Below are 17,527 nucleotides of genomic sequence, written 5' to 3' on the forward strand. Positions count from 1 at the left end.
GTGGCCCCTCTCAGCTCTGGGCCCCATAGCAGCTGCACCCCCTGCACCTATGGTAGCTACACCCTGTATATAACACATGTAACTGTGACAGGGAATGTGGCCCCTCTCAGCTCTGGCCCCATAGCAGCTGCACTCCCTGCACCTATGGTAGCTACACCCCTGTATATAACACATGTAACTGTGACAGGGAAGGTGGCCCCTCTCAGCTCTGGGCCCATAGCAGCTGCACCCCCTGCACCTATGGTAGCTACACCCTGTATATAACACATGTAACTGTGACAGGGAAGGTGGCCCCTCTCAGCTCTGTCCCCATAGCAGCTGCACCCCCGCACCTATGGTAGTTACACACCTGTATATAACACATGTAACTGTGACAGGGAAGGTGGCCCTCTCAGCTCTGGGCCCATAGCAGCTGCACTCCCTGCACCTATGGTAGCTACACCCCTGTATATAACACATGTAACTGTGACAGGGAAGGTGGCCCCTCTCAGATCTGGGCCCCATAGCAGCTGCACCCCCTGCACCTATGGTAGTTACACCCCTGTATATAACACATATAACTGGGACAGGGAAGCTGGCCCTCTCAGCTCTGAGCCCCATAGCAGCTGCACTCCCTGCACCTATGGTAGCTACACCCTGTATATAACACATGTAACTGTGACAGGGAAGGTGGCCCCTCTCATCTCTGGGCCCTATAGCAGCTGCACCTATGGTAGTTACACCCCTGTATATAATACATGTAACTGTGACAGGGAAGGTGGCCCCTCTCAGCTCTGGGCCCCAGAGCAGCTACACCCCCTGCACCTATGGTAGCTACACCCCTGTATATAACACATGTAACTGTGACAGGGAAGGTGACCCCTCTCAGCTCTGGGCCCCATAGCAGCTGCACTCCCTGCACCTATGGTAGTTACACACCTGTATATAACACATGTAACTGTGACAGGGAAGGTGGCCCCTCTCAGATCTGGGCCCCATAGCAGCTGCACCCCCTGCACCTATGGTAGTTACACCCCTGTATATAACACATGTACCTGTGACAGGGAAGGTGGCCCCTCTCAGCTCTGGGCCCCATAGCAGCTGCACCCACTGCACTTATGGTAGCTACACCCCTGTATATAACACATGTAACTGTGACAGGGAAGGTGGCCCCTCTCAGCTCTGGGCCACATAGATGCTGCACTCCCTGCACCTATGGTAGCTACACTCTGTATATCACATGTAACTGTGACAGGGAAGGTGGCCCCTCTCAGCTCTGGCCCCATAGCAGCTGCACTCCCTGCACCTATGGTAGCTACACCCCTGTATATAACACATGTAACTGTGACAGGGAAGGTGGCCCCTCTCAGCTCTGGGCCACATAGATGCTGCACTCCCTGCACCTATGGTGGCTACAGCCTGTATATAACACATGTAACTGTGACAGGGAAGGTGGCCCCTCTCAGCTCTGGGCCCCATAGCAGCTGCACCCCCTGCACCTATGGTAGTTACACCCTGTATATAACACATGTAACTGTGACAGGGAAGGTGGCCCCTCTCAGCTCTGGGCCCCATAGCAGCTGCACCCCCTGCACCTATGGTAGCTACACCTCTGTATATAACACATGTAACTGTGACAGGGAAGGTGGCCCCTCTCAGCTCTGGGCCCCATAGCAGCTGCACTCCCTGCACCTATGGTAGTTACACCCTGTATATAACACATGTAACTGTGACAGGGAAGGTGGCCCCTCTCAGCTCTGGTCCCCATAGCAGCTGCACCCCTGCACCTATGGTAGCTACACCCCTGTATATAACACATGTAACTGTGACAGGGAAGGTGGCCCCTCTCAGCTCTGGGCCCCATAGCAGCTGCACTCCCTGCACCTATGGTAGCTACACCCTGTATATAACACATGTAACTGTGACAGGGAAGGTGGCCCCTCTAAGCTCTGGGCCCCATAGCAGCTGTACTTCCTGCACCTATGGTAGCTACACCCCTGTATATAACACATGTAACTGTGACAGGGAAGGTGGCCCCTCTCAGCTCTGGGCCCCATAGCAGCTGCACTCCCTGCACCTATGGTAGCTACACCCCTGTATATAACACATGTAACAGTGACAGGGAAGGTGGCCCCTCTCAGCTCTGGGCCCCATAGCAGCTGCACTCCCTGCACCTATGGTAGCTACACCCCTGTATATAACACATGTAACTGTGACAGGGAAGGTGGCCCCTCTCAGCTCTGTGCCCCATAGCAGCTGTACTCCCTGCACCTATGGTAGCTACACATCTGTATATAACACATGTAACTGTGACAGGGAAGGTGGCCCCTCTCAGCTCCGGGCCCCATAGCAGCTGTACTCCCTGCACCTATGGTAGCTACACATCTGTATATAACACATGTAACTGTGACAGGGAAGGTGGCTCCTCTCAGCTCTGGTCCCATAGCTGCTGCACCCCCTGTACCTATGGTAGCTACACCCTGTATATAACACATGTAACTGTGACAGGGAAGGTGGCCCCTCTCAGCTCTGGGCCCCATAGCAGCTGCACTCCTGCACCTATTGTAGCTACACCCTCTATATAACACATGTAACTGTGACAGGGAAGGTGGCCCCTCTCAGCTCTGGGCCCCATAGCAGCTGCCCTCCCTGCACCTATGGTAGCTACACCCTGTATATAACACATGTAACTGTGACAGGGAAGGTGGCCCCTCTCAGCTCTGGGCCCCATAGCAGCTGCACCCCCTGCACCTATGGTAGCTACACCCCTGTATATAACACATGTAACTGTGACAGGGAAGGTGGCCCCTCTCAGCTCTGGGCCCCATAGCAGCTGTACCCCCTGCACCTATGGTAACTACACCCTGTATATAACACATGTAACTGTGACAGGGAAGGTGGCTCCTCTCAGCTCTGGGCCTCATAGCAGCTGCACCCCCTGCACCTATGGGGGGTGGTGGACGACAACTATCCCAAAGTCGAGTGTCCCCTGCAAGATCTGTAAGAGAAGGAAAGTGTGAAATATTGCAATCTGGGGAATGTCGTCATCTTAAGCAAATTCCAAGATAGGCTCCACCCCTTATGCCCATCAGTAATACATTGGATCGTCTATGAAGATGGGCAGCATTCCTGGTAAGGGTGATGCCCAGGAAAGTCCAGGAGGAGGGAACCCATTGTATGCCATAGGTGGAACTGGCAACATCCTAACTGATCTGTCTACATTAATAAAACAGGTGAGGCCAAAGCACTGTGCCAATGCCAATGCTTTATACTAAACTCAGCAGTGCGGAGAGGGAACCAAATCCACCACCAGCACCGCCGTGACAGCCGTACAAATTCCACTGTATTGTTCTTACAAATCTCCCACCCACAGTTCTAGTGCCCACCTATAAAAACATTCATATGGATGCTTTACCCATTGGGTCCTCCAGGGGGCAGCACACGCTCTGTTGTCATTGGGATCCTTATAGAAAGATCAGCCCTGCAGCTCTCCTGCCCCCATGTGGATAAGCAGGATACAGCAGCCTGAGCATTGCCTCCACCTACTACGGGAGCAGTGGGGTGTAAGGAGGGATTCAGTATGAAATCCCGGCGGTCGGGATCCCGGCATTCAAAATCCCGACCGCCGAAATCCCGACAAGGGTATGCTCGGCACGCTAATTTATTCTCCCTCCAGGGGTGTCGTGGACACCCACGGAGGGAGAAAGTGTCGGGATTTCGGCGGTCGGGATTCCAGCGTCGGGATTTAAACTGCATCTCATAAGGAGGGCAGAGGGACAGCAATGGGGTGTAAGGAGGGCAGAGGGACAGCAAGGAGGACAGTCGCATATCTCCCAACATGACTCATTAGGGGAGGGGGCGGGCAGGGAAGGCTGGAGGGGATTGGCCAGTATTATATGGGTGTTCCCATGACATCCCTGCTTGGGGTGGGTGACTGTCGTCCCATGATGTCAGCGCTCGTCCTGTCTTTGGCGGACACCGATGGAAATAATGATTTCTCTTCCCCACATACGAGGGGAGGATTTCACGTACATCCCACCGCATGGTACCGAGGGGTTTCGGTGGCAGCGGGGGTGGGCGTTTGGCTGGGCGATGTTAAGACGCTAGCGAATGACTGCTGCTTAGTGAGCGGTCCTGAATCAGGCCCTGTGTTTCAAACATCAGGATTCATTAAACCAGCAGCTGACACTCTAATTGCCACATCCTCAAAACATATTATAGTAATTTGGCAATACAGTGTTATCGTATTGGGAATCTCAATGGAAAACCCCCAAAACCTGGATTTGTTCCTTTGTAACTGCCGGAGAAGAGGCATTTATTAGGACAAGAGAGGAATTCGGAAGAGTAACGATCACGGACCCAGATGACAAAAGCAGATTCCAACTTTCCGTATTATCCGGAAACTTCTCTGCAACCACAGAGACGGAATCTGGTTCAACACAAGACTAACCGACCGCTCTTCCTGACATGTCACAAAGAATTACCTGACACATATCGCATCTTTTACACCTTCCTCCCTAATGATTGGGGTGTGGGACAATCGCAGAAAAATGGCAGAGCTCACTGAGCAACTGAAGGAAGTACTGAAGTGCAACTGAAGTACTGTAGATATATTCTCCTCTTAGTAAGCAGCTCAAGGTGAAGTCAGCTATGAGCTGGGATCAACCGGGATAAGGGATCTTCTTATCACTATGAAAAATCCATACAAGAATCAGGTGTGGGGGGGGTGACTTCCTTCATATAGCGTCTGTTGTGTATGGGGCTTTACAATCCACAGATCACTAACACTTGCCTCAGAAGGAAATTTAGGGAGAGATGTATGAAAGCTTGGAGAGAGATAAAGTGGGCAGAGGTAAACCATCCAATCAGCCCCTAACTGCCATTTATCATACACATTCCCATGGCCTCCAGGATCTTCACTGTACCTACAACAGGACCCTTAATCCGGTTCCCTGTGCTGAATCTTGTTACAGAGGAATCTAACAGACACCAAGAAGTTACAGTCTGTCCCCGATATGAGATAACAAGTAGTGACTTCTCTGCGCAGGCTCCTAACTGGCAACCAAATAACTACACAATGCAACAACACAAAGAGGATCTCCTGGCCTTCAGGAAAACCAACCTTCTATACTGTGTCAAACAAGACTAGGCGGAGTGTCGACATGGTCAAATCACACAAAAAGTCGACATGGCGATGTGTGACAAATGAGTTTTTGGTGATTTTTTCCATCCACACAGACTATGATTGGGAGCGGTAGAGTGGCACAAAGCATGGTAGGCGACACGAGCCACGGGAGGGGACACAGTACACTAACTGGGGGGCCACGGGAGTGATCAGATGTCCATATAGACAGCAAAAAAACTTGGAATATTTATGTCAACCTTTTCGCATGTCAAAACTTTGTGCGCGTCGACCATGCCAAACCTAACTGTTAGGAACCAGGTCAAACCTCCAAAGCATACTTGCCTACCCTCCCTAACTGGCCGGGAGGCTCCCAAAAATTGGGTCCCCCTCATGGGAAGGTGGGTAATTTTCCCGCAAAAGTCACGTGACGCAACCCACACCCTTTCCCACAACAGGTTTTTGCAGGTCGCGTCACGACACCTTTTACTGTCATGGGGGTGGGGCTTCATGATGACAGCCTCACCCCGCCCCCTTGACATGTACTATCTGTATACTCCAAAGCTCCCCTTTACTAAACCCCACCGATAGAATACCACAAATCCCTGTGTCGCAGGGTGGCTGCATCAATAGCTTTTTTGCGCTCGCCATGCTGTCTGACTCCGGGCAGTCGGGATCACGACGTCGGGATAATGACTGTCGGAGTCACATACCACACCCCTGCAGTGCACATGGTTTTGTCATTAGAGAGTGAATTTGCAGTTGCGGGTGAACACTGAGGACTGGCCCAGGCTCTCTCGCAGCGAATCTCTATGTGGCTTAGGAGCTCTGTGTGTTCCTGGCTGCATGTAGCTGAGGGCAGGAAGGATCAGTGGCGGGAACCTCTGTAAGTGTCCCGAGTCCGGCCTGCGGCTGTGGTCTCCCGAGTACCTGGGGACGGCTGCTGTCACACACCGATGCGCGGTGCTGGAGCTGCCAGGCCCGGGTGATGGAGCAGCAGCGCTGGAGTCTAATAGACCCCCCCCCTGCACTGCTGCTGTCTCTGAGCAAGCGAGTGTGTAAAGTAAATAATGTAACAGTAAAGCTGTATATAGCGGCCCCTCGTTACGGTGATATGCCTCCGGTTATGACATAAAACATCTACAGTGCCTGGGTCTACAATGATATGGCCGACAGGGTCTAAAGGTAGACATTGAAAAAGGTCGACATGAGTTTTTAGGGTGTCTATGTAGACATGGACACTAAGTGTACCGAGTCCCCTCGCCAGGCTTCGCGCTCAGCACACTAGTTTATTCTCCCTCCACGCCCTAGTGGTTGGTAGTGCATGAAATATCGCCTGTCTGCACTTTTACCATGTCAACATATTGCCTGTCGACTATTAGTGGCCGACCATATGACTATCCGGAGTCATTCTATGATCAGTCTGGATACCATGGATCCTGCCTGGGGACAGAAGAAGTTTAACCACTTGGGTGCTGGAAGCTCATCCCTCCAACTACCCAGCGTTCGCCCTGTGGCCCCTGACGTGTCCCGCAGAATAAAGCGCAATGCAAAATGTCATCCCCATGAGGTTTTCATGTTTGTGTCTGTTGACATGGACACAGAATAAATGTACCTCGGCCCCTATTATATTCCCTCTCCATGTCCACTAGGACGGTGAAGTATCAACAAGTCCTTCTTTCTGGAAAAATTCATGTCAACTTTTTTTGTGTTGACCTTTTGTTTGTGTCAACCTTTTGACTGTCGACTATAGCGGTCGTCCCCTTTTGATTGACCGATCCCAGTTTCCCAGCAGAACATTACCCCTGCCAGTACCCCTGTGCCTAATTCCCATAATTCAGTGGTAGCCAACCCTAGCCCTCGAGAGCTACCAACAGGTCACATTTTCCAGACAACCTAGCTGCTGCACTCATTAATCACTGACACATTTTAAAAGATCCACAGATGGAGCTAATTATGTCACTTGTGATTCTGTGAGGAGACCTGGAAAACATGCACTGTTGGTAGCTCTCGAGGACTAGGGTTGGCTACCCCAGCCATAGTGCATACTGGTGCCACCTCTGCCCAGGTAAAAGAAACGTGATTCGTCAGATCAGGCCACCGTCCGCTATCGCGCCAGTGTCCATTTTTGGCACTCATGCACCTATTGTAAGCTTTCTGCCCAAGACAGGTGCCAGCATGGGCACAATGAGCGGTCTGCGGCTACACAGCTCCGGGCACAGCAAGCTGCGATGCGCTGTGTGATTGACACCTTGCCATCATGTTTTCAGTTGGGTGGGCGAGCCTTTTCCTCCCCATGCACATCAATAGGCTCCTCCGAGTCTGGTGCCAGCTCACCGGCCATCCCTCCTTGGAACAGTGGATGGCTACAAACCTCTGTATACCAGGAACACCCCACAAGAGCTGCCGCGTTGGACCAACACCAACAGAGCTGTCTGACCGTCACAATTATAAATGGTGGGGGGGGACCAAAATTATGAAATAGAGAAATCAGATTTCATGTCCTACGAATGCCAGGACACTGGACATGGCTCCATGCCCGGGCTGTGATTGGCCCACATCAGTCAAAGTACTGATGTGACAGCATCAACGGCCACCCATAACATAGTATGCTACCACGGATGTCCACTCCAGCCAGCGACACATTCTGATTGCTTCCCCTCCCATATGCCATACTAACGGGTCAGTGCTGGACAACAGCCCATCTATAATGCTTCATACGGCGGAGGCGCGGCTGGACGGTCACATCAGGATTCGCGTGGAAATGAAAACAATCACAGCTCAGGATATTTCTACAAAAGAAACCGCATTTTATTTATAAGTCTGGATGGCTGAAACCAGGAGTGTCACACACAGATCCGGGGCAGCAACAGCGGCCGACAGGTCCTTAATGTCACACGGCGAGCTTAAAATTCATTACCTCTGGGAAATTATACAGAATAAGAGGGTGCAGAGATCAGTCGCCAACCCTACCCCCAACCGGCCAATACCAGAGCTGCAAAAATACCAATGCCTAACAAACCTGTCGCCCTGCACAGTAACGCCACCTAGAGACAGAGAGGAAGAAGGATGCAGGGAAGATAGATGGCGCTGCAGATAATGGTCCCTAAGCTGCCTTACAGAACACAGATAACTGTCATTAATAGTATTTACACCCCACTATATTCTCATTTCCGCCTGTCCTCCCACTTCCCCAAAAACCCCACATTAGCTGCCCGGCAGAGGTAGATCAGACTAGCACAGAACCCTAATCCCAATTGCTCGTACTCCGCAATGCCCAATTATTTGTCATGGGAGCACTCAAGAGGCTGCCCTCTAGTGGGCAGATCAGACTAGTGCCCTAAGACACCCACACCCAGTAGAAGCGGCTCACAACCTGTTTACGCATAAAGTTTTATTACAAATAAAAAAGGAAAAACAAGAATGAACACGAAACATGCAAAATGCAACAAATACGGTAAAAAAAAAAAAAACCCCAATGGCATTTTGTGATGTTAGAAAGTTCCGCACAGAGAGGAAAGGGACAAAAATAAAAGATTCGGGGTGGGTTTGATAAGTACATATGGATCGACGCAGTAACCGGCGCGTCGCCCAATAAATACTTTAGAACACGAGTGAATGTACTAATTTCATTGGTCAAGTCATGGAATTTTACACCAATTAATCTGTATAAAAACGTCACTCCAGAAATGAGAAGAAAACTAAAGGGTGACCGCGGCCGTTGATTAGCGCAGTTATTGCCCCGCCCCTTGTGGAGCTGCTGCCGCTGCTGCTGGAGGCACAATGGGAGGTGGAGTTGGTCCATCGCTGGGAGGAGGCGGCTGCTGCTGTGCGGCTGGAGCTGGGTCTGTAAACAGAAGTGGAAACATGTTAATGAGCTTGCGGTTTCTGTGTAGAGTGAGACTGAGTACTGAATAAAGCTCTTACACATGCCATTAGGAGCCATCGGCGGGCGCGGACCCACCATGCCGCCGCCTGGTATGGGTGGGATTCCCGACGGGGGAGTGGAGTGAGGGGGTCCTGCTGGATGCATATTGGGCATCATCCGGCCGGGCATAGGGGGTCCGGACATAATGGAGGTGGCTCCTGGTATCTGGCCTGCAGAAATGAGGAGGTGGTTAACGCGTTTCATTCATTCCCCCACCGGAGACCCTTCTAACCCCACAACCCCCCATACCCAGTGCCAAGACCACCAGCCCCAGTGTCACCTCCCAGCCAATTACAGGGGGCACAGTGAGGTTATCTGTACATCAGGATGGTATTGGCTACAATATAAATAGGATTATACAGAGTATCCATCAGACAAGGCTGTGCGGCAGCGGGTGTATCTGTCAGTGCCCCTTATAGAACACTACACACAATGTTATGTACAGATACACTGTATACAGCTATATACAGTGTGCTGCAGGAGAGGTCACTGAGCACCGGGTGTATCTGTTTGTGCCCCTTATAGAACACTACACACAATGTTATGTACAGATACACTGTATACAGCTATATACAGTGTGCGGCCAGAGAGGTCACGGAGCATGTTTATGTATCCATCAGTGACGCCCTGTATTACTGTACAAGGACAAGGACTCACCACAATAGTTACTTAGTAATTGCCAGATTACAGCACAATGAAACCCTCCGGACCCTTCTAGTCTGCAGGTATCTGGTCTACACAGCAGAGCATACAGGGAAGACACGGAGGTCCTTACTACTGACCGGCCCCATTTGTGGTAACCACGCTCTCATTCAGCACCCTGGCATTACATTGTACCACAGTGCTGCCTACTGTATGCCCAGCGTCAGCCACCGAATTTACTCAGCGCCACGTTCCGCAGCGAACCTACCAGTATGCTCAGAGGAGATTGTACAAATGCCACAGATTGGGCCCTGATCGGAATGAAGACCATTACCCTATCACTGAGGAAGCAATGTTACCCGCTGTACCGCCCATAGAACACGCATATTATTGGAACCTTAAGCTGGCCATACACCTACAGATTTATGGTCAGATCTGGCTGGTTGGAACAAAAACCTGGTAATGGATGAGCGCAGGTGACAGTTGACCATTTGCTTGGAAATGCTGGAAAACTGCCAAAACTGTCATTCAGATATTACCAGGTTTTTGTTCCAACCAGCCAGATATGAAGATAAATCTGTAGGTGTATGGCCAGCTTTACAAACACACTGTCAATTCCTTGCAGGTTGGACACTTACAGGAGACATCCATCTTGCTGGATCCATAGTAAAGGTTATATATAATTATAGGACGTTTCCAGGAGCGCTAGATTAAGTCACAAAATGTTGACAGTAAATGTGTAGATTTCCTAACCGCTACTCTCCGCACGCCTCGCTCCGCTACTCTCCGCACGCCTCGCTCCGCTACTCTCCGCACGCCTCGCTCCGCTACTCTCCGCACGCCTCGCTCCGCTACTCTCCGCACGCCTCGCTCCGCTACTCTCCGCACGCCTCGCTCCGCTACTCTCCGCACGCCTCGCTCCGCTACTCTCCGCACGCCTCGCTCCGCTACTCTCCGCACGCCTCGCTCCGATACTCTCCGCACTCCTTACCAGAGTCCGCATAGATAGTAAAATATGAACAGGAACTCACTCATGTGTCAACATTTTGTCTATGTTGATGTTTCCAACAGACCTTACTGCTTAATAAACATGGCCGGGCAGACAATTACCGCTGAGGACGCATAGAAACGAGTGGTGTAACATGGCGAATGGGAAGCCAGGACTGGTCAGCGTGAGAGGAGGTCATTGTGCAGGATTTCGGTGTGCACCCCTATAGGAACGTAGGCCTAATCTCACGTATGGAAACGTCCCGTAAGCTTAACATCAAGCATTAACTAAAATGTGAATGATGGGAGATTTACTCTGCACTATACTGTATGTCAATGGGGTGAATTATCACAGCTCGTGTCTGCCCTCTAGTGGTAGGAATGACCTAATACATGCAGAGAACCCCACAGGGGGAAGGTGCAGCTGGGTCTCCTTACCCCAAGCATGTGCCCCGAGTACATACCTTGCTGTGGTGGGTGGGAAGGAGGCATCTGGTGATGTACCGCGTATGGAGGTGGCTGTGGTTGCTGATGACCTATAATGCCGGAGAGGGCAGGAGCGGCTATGTGGCCCATGCCGGGCCCCGTACTGCCCGCAGGGTGCTGCTGAGCATTTTGTCCGTGTTGCTGTTCCATCTGCTGACGCGCCCGGAGCTCTGCGTACTTCAGCTGCTCCATGTGGAAGTTCTGGCGCTCGGTAAGTAGCTGCTGCCGCTGCTGTTCCAGCTGTAAGAGATGGTAGATGTTACAGGCTCCGCAGTGCAGGCATAACACCCTCTAGTGGTGTCCACTGAAAACTACAGCAAGACTGAGAAAGTGATTCCACCCCATCTACAATGAAGGACACCAGTCAGGGAAGGGGGGTCCCTAGCGGTACGGAGACAACAGCAACTTCTAGCTAGGGAGGACTAACAACACTATTATACACATGCCGTGTCCACCCATGGATAGTGCTGGTGCTTTATGGCAAACACTAGAACAATGGAACAATGTTGGCCTTAGGAAGAAGCTCAGGGTAAGGATGGTCCTTCAACGTGACCAGCTGTGTGAATTCTCAGAGGGACTGTGCGGCCTTGTTAATCATTACAGACATCTACAACAAACAAAGCTCTGGGCCAGAGAGTAAAACGCGTCAGTAACTGAACTGTCAGAACGGATCAGACAGATGACTGACAGAGCAGCAGACACTTTCTGAGAGCTCATGAGTGTTATATACTGCAGAGAGGACAGGCCGGGCCCAAAAACAGAGCACAGACATGCTCTGGGGCAGCCAGCAAAACGCGTCAGTGGCTGAGCTGTCAGAACGGATCAGACAGATGACTGACAGAGCAGCAGACACTTTCTGAGAGCTCATGAGTGTTATATACTGCAGAGAGGACAGGCCGGGCCCAAAAACAGAGCACAGACATGCTCTGGGGCAGCCAGCAAAACGCGTCAGTAACTGAACTGTCAGAACGGATCAGACAGATGACAGAGAGCAGCAGACACTTTCTGAGAGCTCATGAGTGTTATATACTGCAGAGAGGACAGGCCGGGCCCAAGAACAGAGCACAGACATGCTCTGGGGCAGCCAGCAAAACGCGTCAGTGGCTGAGCTGTCAGACCTAATCAGACAGATGACAGACAGAACAGCAGACACATCCCAAGAGCTAATGTCCATTATACAATGCCGACAGAACGGAGACGTGTACAGAGTACACCTCACAGACATTCTGCTGACCTTAGCAGGGCATTGTGTAACTACAAGAACCAGCAGGCCCTAGAAGAGGCCGGAGACTGGCATAAAGCCGTGCACTCACCGCTTCCTTTTCTCTGTCCATGATGGTTTCCAGCTCCTCAAAGTGACGCAGTTTAATCTCCAGTTTCTTCATTTGCGTTTCCACCAGAAGCGCCACCAGTGACTTTATTTTCCGCTCTTCCACAGCGGCCAGATGCTGAAAGTTGGAGAAATATAGGGGATCAAACAGTGGACAGTACGATTCTGGGCTCCAACGCGGATGCGGGGACAATAAAAGATAACTTGGACCACAGGAGAGATTACTTCTGTACATTTCACGGTTTTAGCTCCCAAATGACTACTGGAACCTGCTTAATATCACATAACCGTATTAAGGTGCCCATACACAGGTCTGATTACACCAGACTGACGGATCGGACCGATATATCGGGTGAAATCGGACCAAATCAGAAGCGTTGGACATAAGATCGGATCCAATGTGTGTTCCTGTGCGCATCGGATCCTAGAGATCTTATGTGCAGCACATCGGAATCAGATCAGTGGCACATCGCGCCCACGGCGTATCGCATAAAATTTCCCTTGAACTCCCCGGGAGTCATTGTATTTGCGATAAATCGCTCATGTACAAGGCCTCTATTGCCAAGTGGGATTAATGACTCAAAGTGAATTTCAAGGAATAACTGGTCCGACCTATGCACCAGACAAGTCGGACCAATATATGGCCTTTAGCCGTCATTACTGATCGGTCAGGTGGACAATGCCGCAGTGATCCCAGGCAATAGGCTCACATAAGTCACATGATCCGGCTTAAATAATGGTAGCAGAAGCGCCACTGATTGGGCGCTGGCAGATACCTCCCCGTAGTGACCAGTGCCGGTAGTGGAAGTGCGCGGAGTTCTGTCATGGGACAGTTACCAGCAGATGTCATGGCTCAGACAGCACAATGCGGGAGTAAGTAATATCTACAGAAACAGGTGCTCACCTTGGCTTTGGTGGCGGCCGAGGCGAGGGCTGCTGCGGCGGCCATAGCCACGTTGCCTTCGGAGATATCGTTCTCCATTTTCTTTTTCACTGGGTCGATTTCTTTTGTGGCTTCTGCATTTTCTTTCACATCTTCAGATTCTTCTTCTGAAACAAACCGCACAGCGGAGAACGTTAACAAGGCGTAGGGATCAGCGCAGCGAGAGCGTCCGCCAATCACATGATATACAGCATGGACGGTTTACGGCACGTACCGGTTTTCTCCTCCTGCATCGGCTCAGTCTCTTCCTCCTCAGATTTCTTCTCCGCCGATGCCTCCGGCTTCTCACAGGTCTCTGCGTCAGATTCCTTCTCGCTTTTAATTTCTGCCGGCTGAATAATGATGATAATAATAAACCGGACAATCGGCTAAACACGGTGCAGAGATTCATGTACATAGAAAGAGTATTTTTGTTCCCATGATTAACCCCTTCCACTGAGGCTGCGGGGAAGGGTAGGGACATAGACAGGGGTGAAACGTAAGCCCCGCACATACAGTTGAGTGGTACAAGTACCAGGTGTAGAGCAGTAACAAAGGGTCTTATTCTAGTTCACTGACAAAATCCTTCTTAAGGTGGCCATACACACGCAGATTTATCTGCAGATCTGGATGGTTGGAACAAAAACCTGGTTATGGATGAGAGAAAATGACAGTTGACCATTTGCTTGGAAATGCTGGAAAACTGACAAACTTTCACTCATCCATAACCATGTTTTTGTTCCAACCAGACAGATCTGCAGATAAATCTGTAGCCCCCCATACACGGTCCGTTCATTGGATCCGTTCTGTGCTTAAACAGCACACATCGGATCGGATCGCTTCCCTTGTGCATCCACTGCGATCCGATACAGTACGATGTTTACCTAGTGTATGTGCAGCACATACTTCTTGTACCGTACTATGTGATGCATCGCATAGTACAGAACGGAGCCGGTCCACAACGGACCATGTATGGGCTCCTTTACTAGTGTATGGGCATCTTTAGATGGACAAAACCATGTGCACTGCAGGTGAGGCAGATGTAACTTGTGCAGAGTGAGTTAGATCTGGGTGGGGGGGTTTTACTTCAAAGTGAGATCTATATTGCAGTGTACAAATAAAGCAGCCAGTATTTACCCTGCAAAGAAACAAAATAACTCACCCAAATCTAACTCTCTCTGCACAAGTTACATCTGCCCCACCTGCAGTGCACATGGTTTTGTCTAAGAAGGATTTTGTCACAAAGAGTGAACTAGAATAAGACCCAAAGAACCAACAGGCAGAACAAGCAAAGGACACTGCGGGAGCAATAATGCAGGACATTCCTATGTAACACTAAGGCACACAGGTGGACAATGTGAGGTTAGAGGGCCCTGCCTGTGAGGGCTTACAATGTAGTGGGGGGTGGGGTCCAGCTGAGGGGAGGGGCATCACAGTGAGAATATGGGCAGTGAGTGGGATCAGTGGGAGACGGTCAGGCTTAGAACAAGCAAGTGTTTAGGAAGCACTTAGAAAATGCTGGTGGGGAGTCAGATGGGACGTGGAAGTACAGGGAGCGTAGCGGGAGGAATTACAGGCATTTGGGAGTTGTGGCAGCAACAATAGTAAGAAAGGGATCATACAATGGTTAGAAGGTGAAGGAGGAGCAGAGGAACTGGACGCAGGGAGCCAAGACTCCAGCAGTGGACATGAGGAAGATGAGCATATGGGGGGGGGGGGATGGGGTGTAGTCTACTAGGAAAGGAATTATCAGCGCAGTGGTTTACGCAGCCGTTACATTGCCACAAAAGAAGAAACACGCCCCAGGCAGTGCGAGGATGAGTGACGGCAGATTGCCGCGCCACAAAGCATCCGTCATTTGTTCTAGGGACCAGAGTTGCTCCTGGCGGGTGCAGACCCTATCAGGTCCATCCCACATAGGACCAGCTTCGCCCACCTGGGCACACGTCACCCTCACATGCTGGCAATGTCCACACTCTGCTCTTGGCTTATATAACTATTTCTAGCCATTATATTCCCCTTCCTGCCCCGTCTCCTCGTATGACCTCCCCTGTGTATTAGTGCTGCCGCCGGCACAGTGCGCACCTATCAGCAGCCCCAGTGCCTGTACCAGCGACAGCGATAAGAGCAGGGACACTCACTTTCTCTGCTGGAGGAGGTTCAGGAGTCTCGGTTTCCATCTTGCTCTCTTCCGCAGGTTCAGCTGCAATAAGAAGAGATAAAGTTACTCTATAACACAGGTTACCGGGAGCATTGTCGTCATGTGGTTCTATGAAATACACCCACAAGTACATACACACTGACCGACAACTGACCGTGCCCCACACATGTGCAGCGACCAGGAAACCTGGCAGAGCTGCTGGGAGACGACAGCACGAAATACTGCTCTGAATTGAGGCCCGTGTCTCCAAGCTCCACCGCCCTGCGAGCTAAACTGCAGACACTGGGTCCATGGAGAAGAGCCAATAGGAAATCCACAATCCCGAGGAAGCGTTGCAGCAGCGTGTCCACGTGTACCCAGCGCTAGGCCGTACCGGGCACAATGTACGAGTCTTGGAGGAAGCAAGCGGTTCCAAGTGCCCATCTAGGAAACTGGTGGTGGCAGTGAGATCCCCGCCCACTGCGCAGTGGGTGGGGTCAGTAACAGGTGGTTACTGACTGTTAGAGGGAATCCCTAATGTTCCATGTCAGCAGTGGCTCAAAAATCTGTGATTGCCAGATGAAGCGAGGACACCACAGTAACCCTCCGCTCAGGAAAGTTACATCCTTATTATTTATTTATTTATTAATAGTTTCTTATATAGCGCACACAGATTCCGCAGCGCTTTACAGAGCATAGTTATAATCAAAAACACACAACAAATTACAGTACAAGACAGTTTAGGACAAGTACATGGTTAATATGGATAGGTGCACCAGGGGACAGGACACTGAAGCAATCATCAGGGTGGCAGAGGTTTATATATTCTAAGAAAGGCACATAAGGAGAGAGGGCCCTGCTCGTGAGAGCTTACATTCTAAAGGGAATTACCAGTGTAAGCACAAGGTGGCGCTATTAGACTAACAGACTCTATGGACGTGGACAGACATTACTTTAAAACCCCCAGATGAGCAATGGATGGTAATGGTACTGAGGACATTTGGAGCTGCAGATCCAGCTGAACACTATGGAACATATTCTGTCTGTACCAGAGGAGAGATTCCATCGCCGTATCGTCAGAACAGGAGATTCCATTCTGAGCATTACAGTGAGCGTGAGGCATCTACAGGGAGGTACGAGGGGGCCACGAGGCGACATCTACAGGGGAGGTACGAGGGGCCACGAGGCGACATCTACAGGGGACGTACGAGGGGCCACGAGGCGAAATCTACAGGGGACGTACGAGGGGCCACGAGGCGACATCTACAGGGGAGGTACGAGGGGCCACGAGGCGACATCTACAGGGGAGGTACGAGGGGTCACGAGGCGACATCTACAGGGGAGGTACGAGGGGCCACGAGGCGACATCTACAGGGGAGGTACGAGGGGCCACGAGGCGACATCTACAGGGGAGGTACGAGGGGCCACGAGGCGACATCTACAGGGGAGGTACGAGGGGCCACGAGGCGACATCTACAGGGGAGGTACGAGGGGCCACGAGGCGACGTCTACAGGGGAGGTACGAGGGGCCACGAGGCGACGTCTACAGGGGAGGTACGAGGGGCCACGAGGCGACCTCTACAGGGGAGGTACGAGGGGCCACGAGGCGACCTCTACAGGGGAGGTACGAGGGGCCACGAGGCGACCTCTACAGGGGAGGTACGAGGGGCCACGAGGCGACCTCTACAGGGGAGGTACGAGGGGCCACGAGGCGACCTCTACAGGGGAGGTACGAGGGGCCACGAGGCGACCTCTACAGGGGAGGTACGAGGGGCCACGAGGCGACCTCTACAGGGGAGGTACGAGGGGCCACGAGGCGACCTCTACAGGGGAGGTACGAGGGGCCACGAGGCGACCTCTACAGGGGAGGTACGAGGGGCCACGAGGCGACATCTACAGGGGAGGTACGAGGGGCCACGAGGCGACATCTACAGGGGAGGTACGAGGGGCCACGAGGCGACATCTACAGGGGAGGTACGAGGGGCCACGAG

General features: G+C 51.6%; 1 protein-coding gene across 1 annotated transcript in view; it reads right to left on the reverse strand.

Moving 5' to 3' along the window:
* Window positions 1–7,888: 7,888 nt before the first annotated feature.
* The window catches only part of SMARCC1 (SWI/SNF related BAF chromatin remodeling complex subunit C1), a 29,557-nt gene continuing 19,918 nt past the window's right edge, over window positions 7,889–17,527 (reverse strand). Inside the window, 7 exon segments of the mRNA XM_083186587.1 lie at window positions 7,889–8,948; window positions 9,029–9,199; window positions 11,123–11,384; window positions 12,458–12,592; window positions 13,379–13,524; window positions 13,632–13,749; window positions 15,538–15,599. Of these exon segments, the coding sequence (XP_083042713.1) occupies window positions 8,836–8,948; window positions 9,029–9,199; window positions 11,123–11,384; window positions 12,458–12,592; window positions 13,379–13,524; window positions 13,632–13,749; window positions 15,538–15,599 (1,007 nt within the window). The 3' untranslated portion in view covers window positions 7,889–8,835.

Source organism: Crinia signifera, chromosome 5 (assembly GCF_055691185.1).
Source record: "Crinia signifera chromosome 5, ASM5569118v1, whole genome shotgun sequence".
Taxonomy (NCBI): Eukaryota; Metazoa; Chordata; class Amphibia; order Anura; family Myobatrachidae; genus Crinia; species Crinia signifera.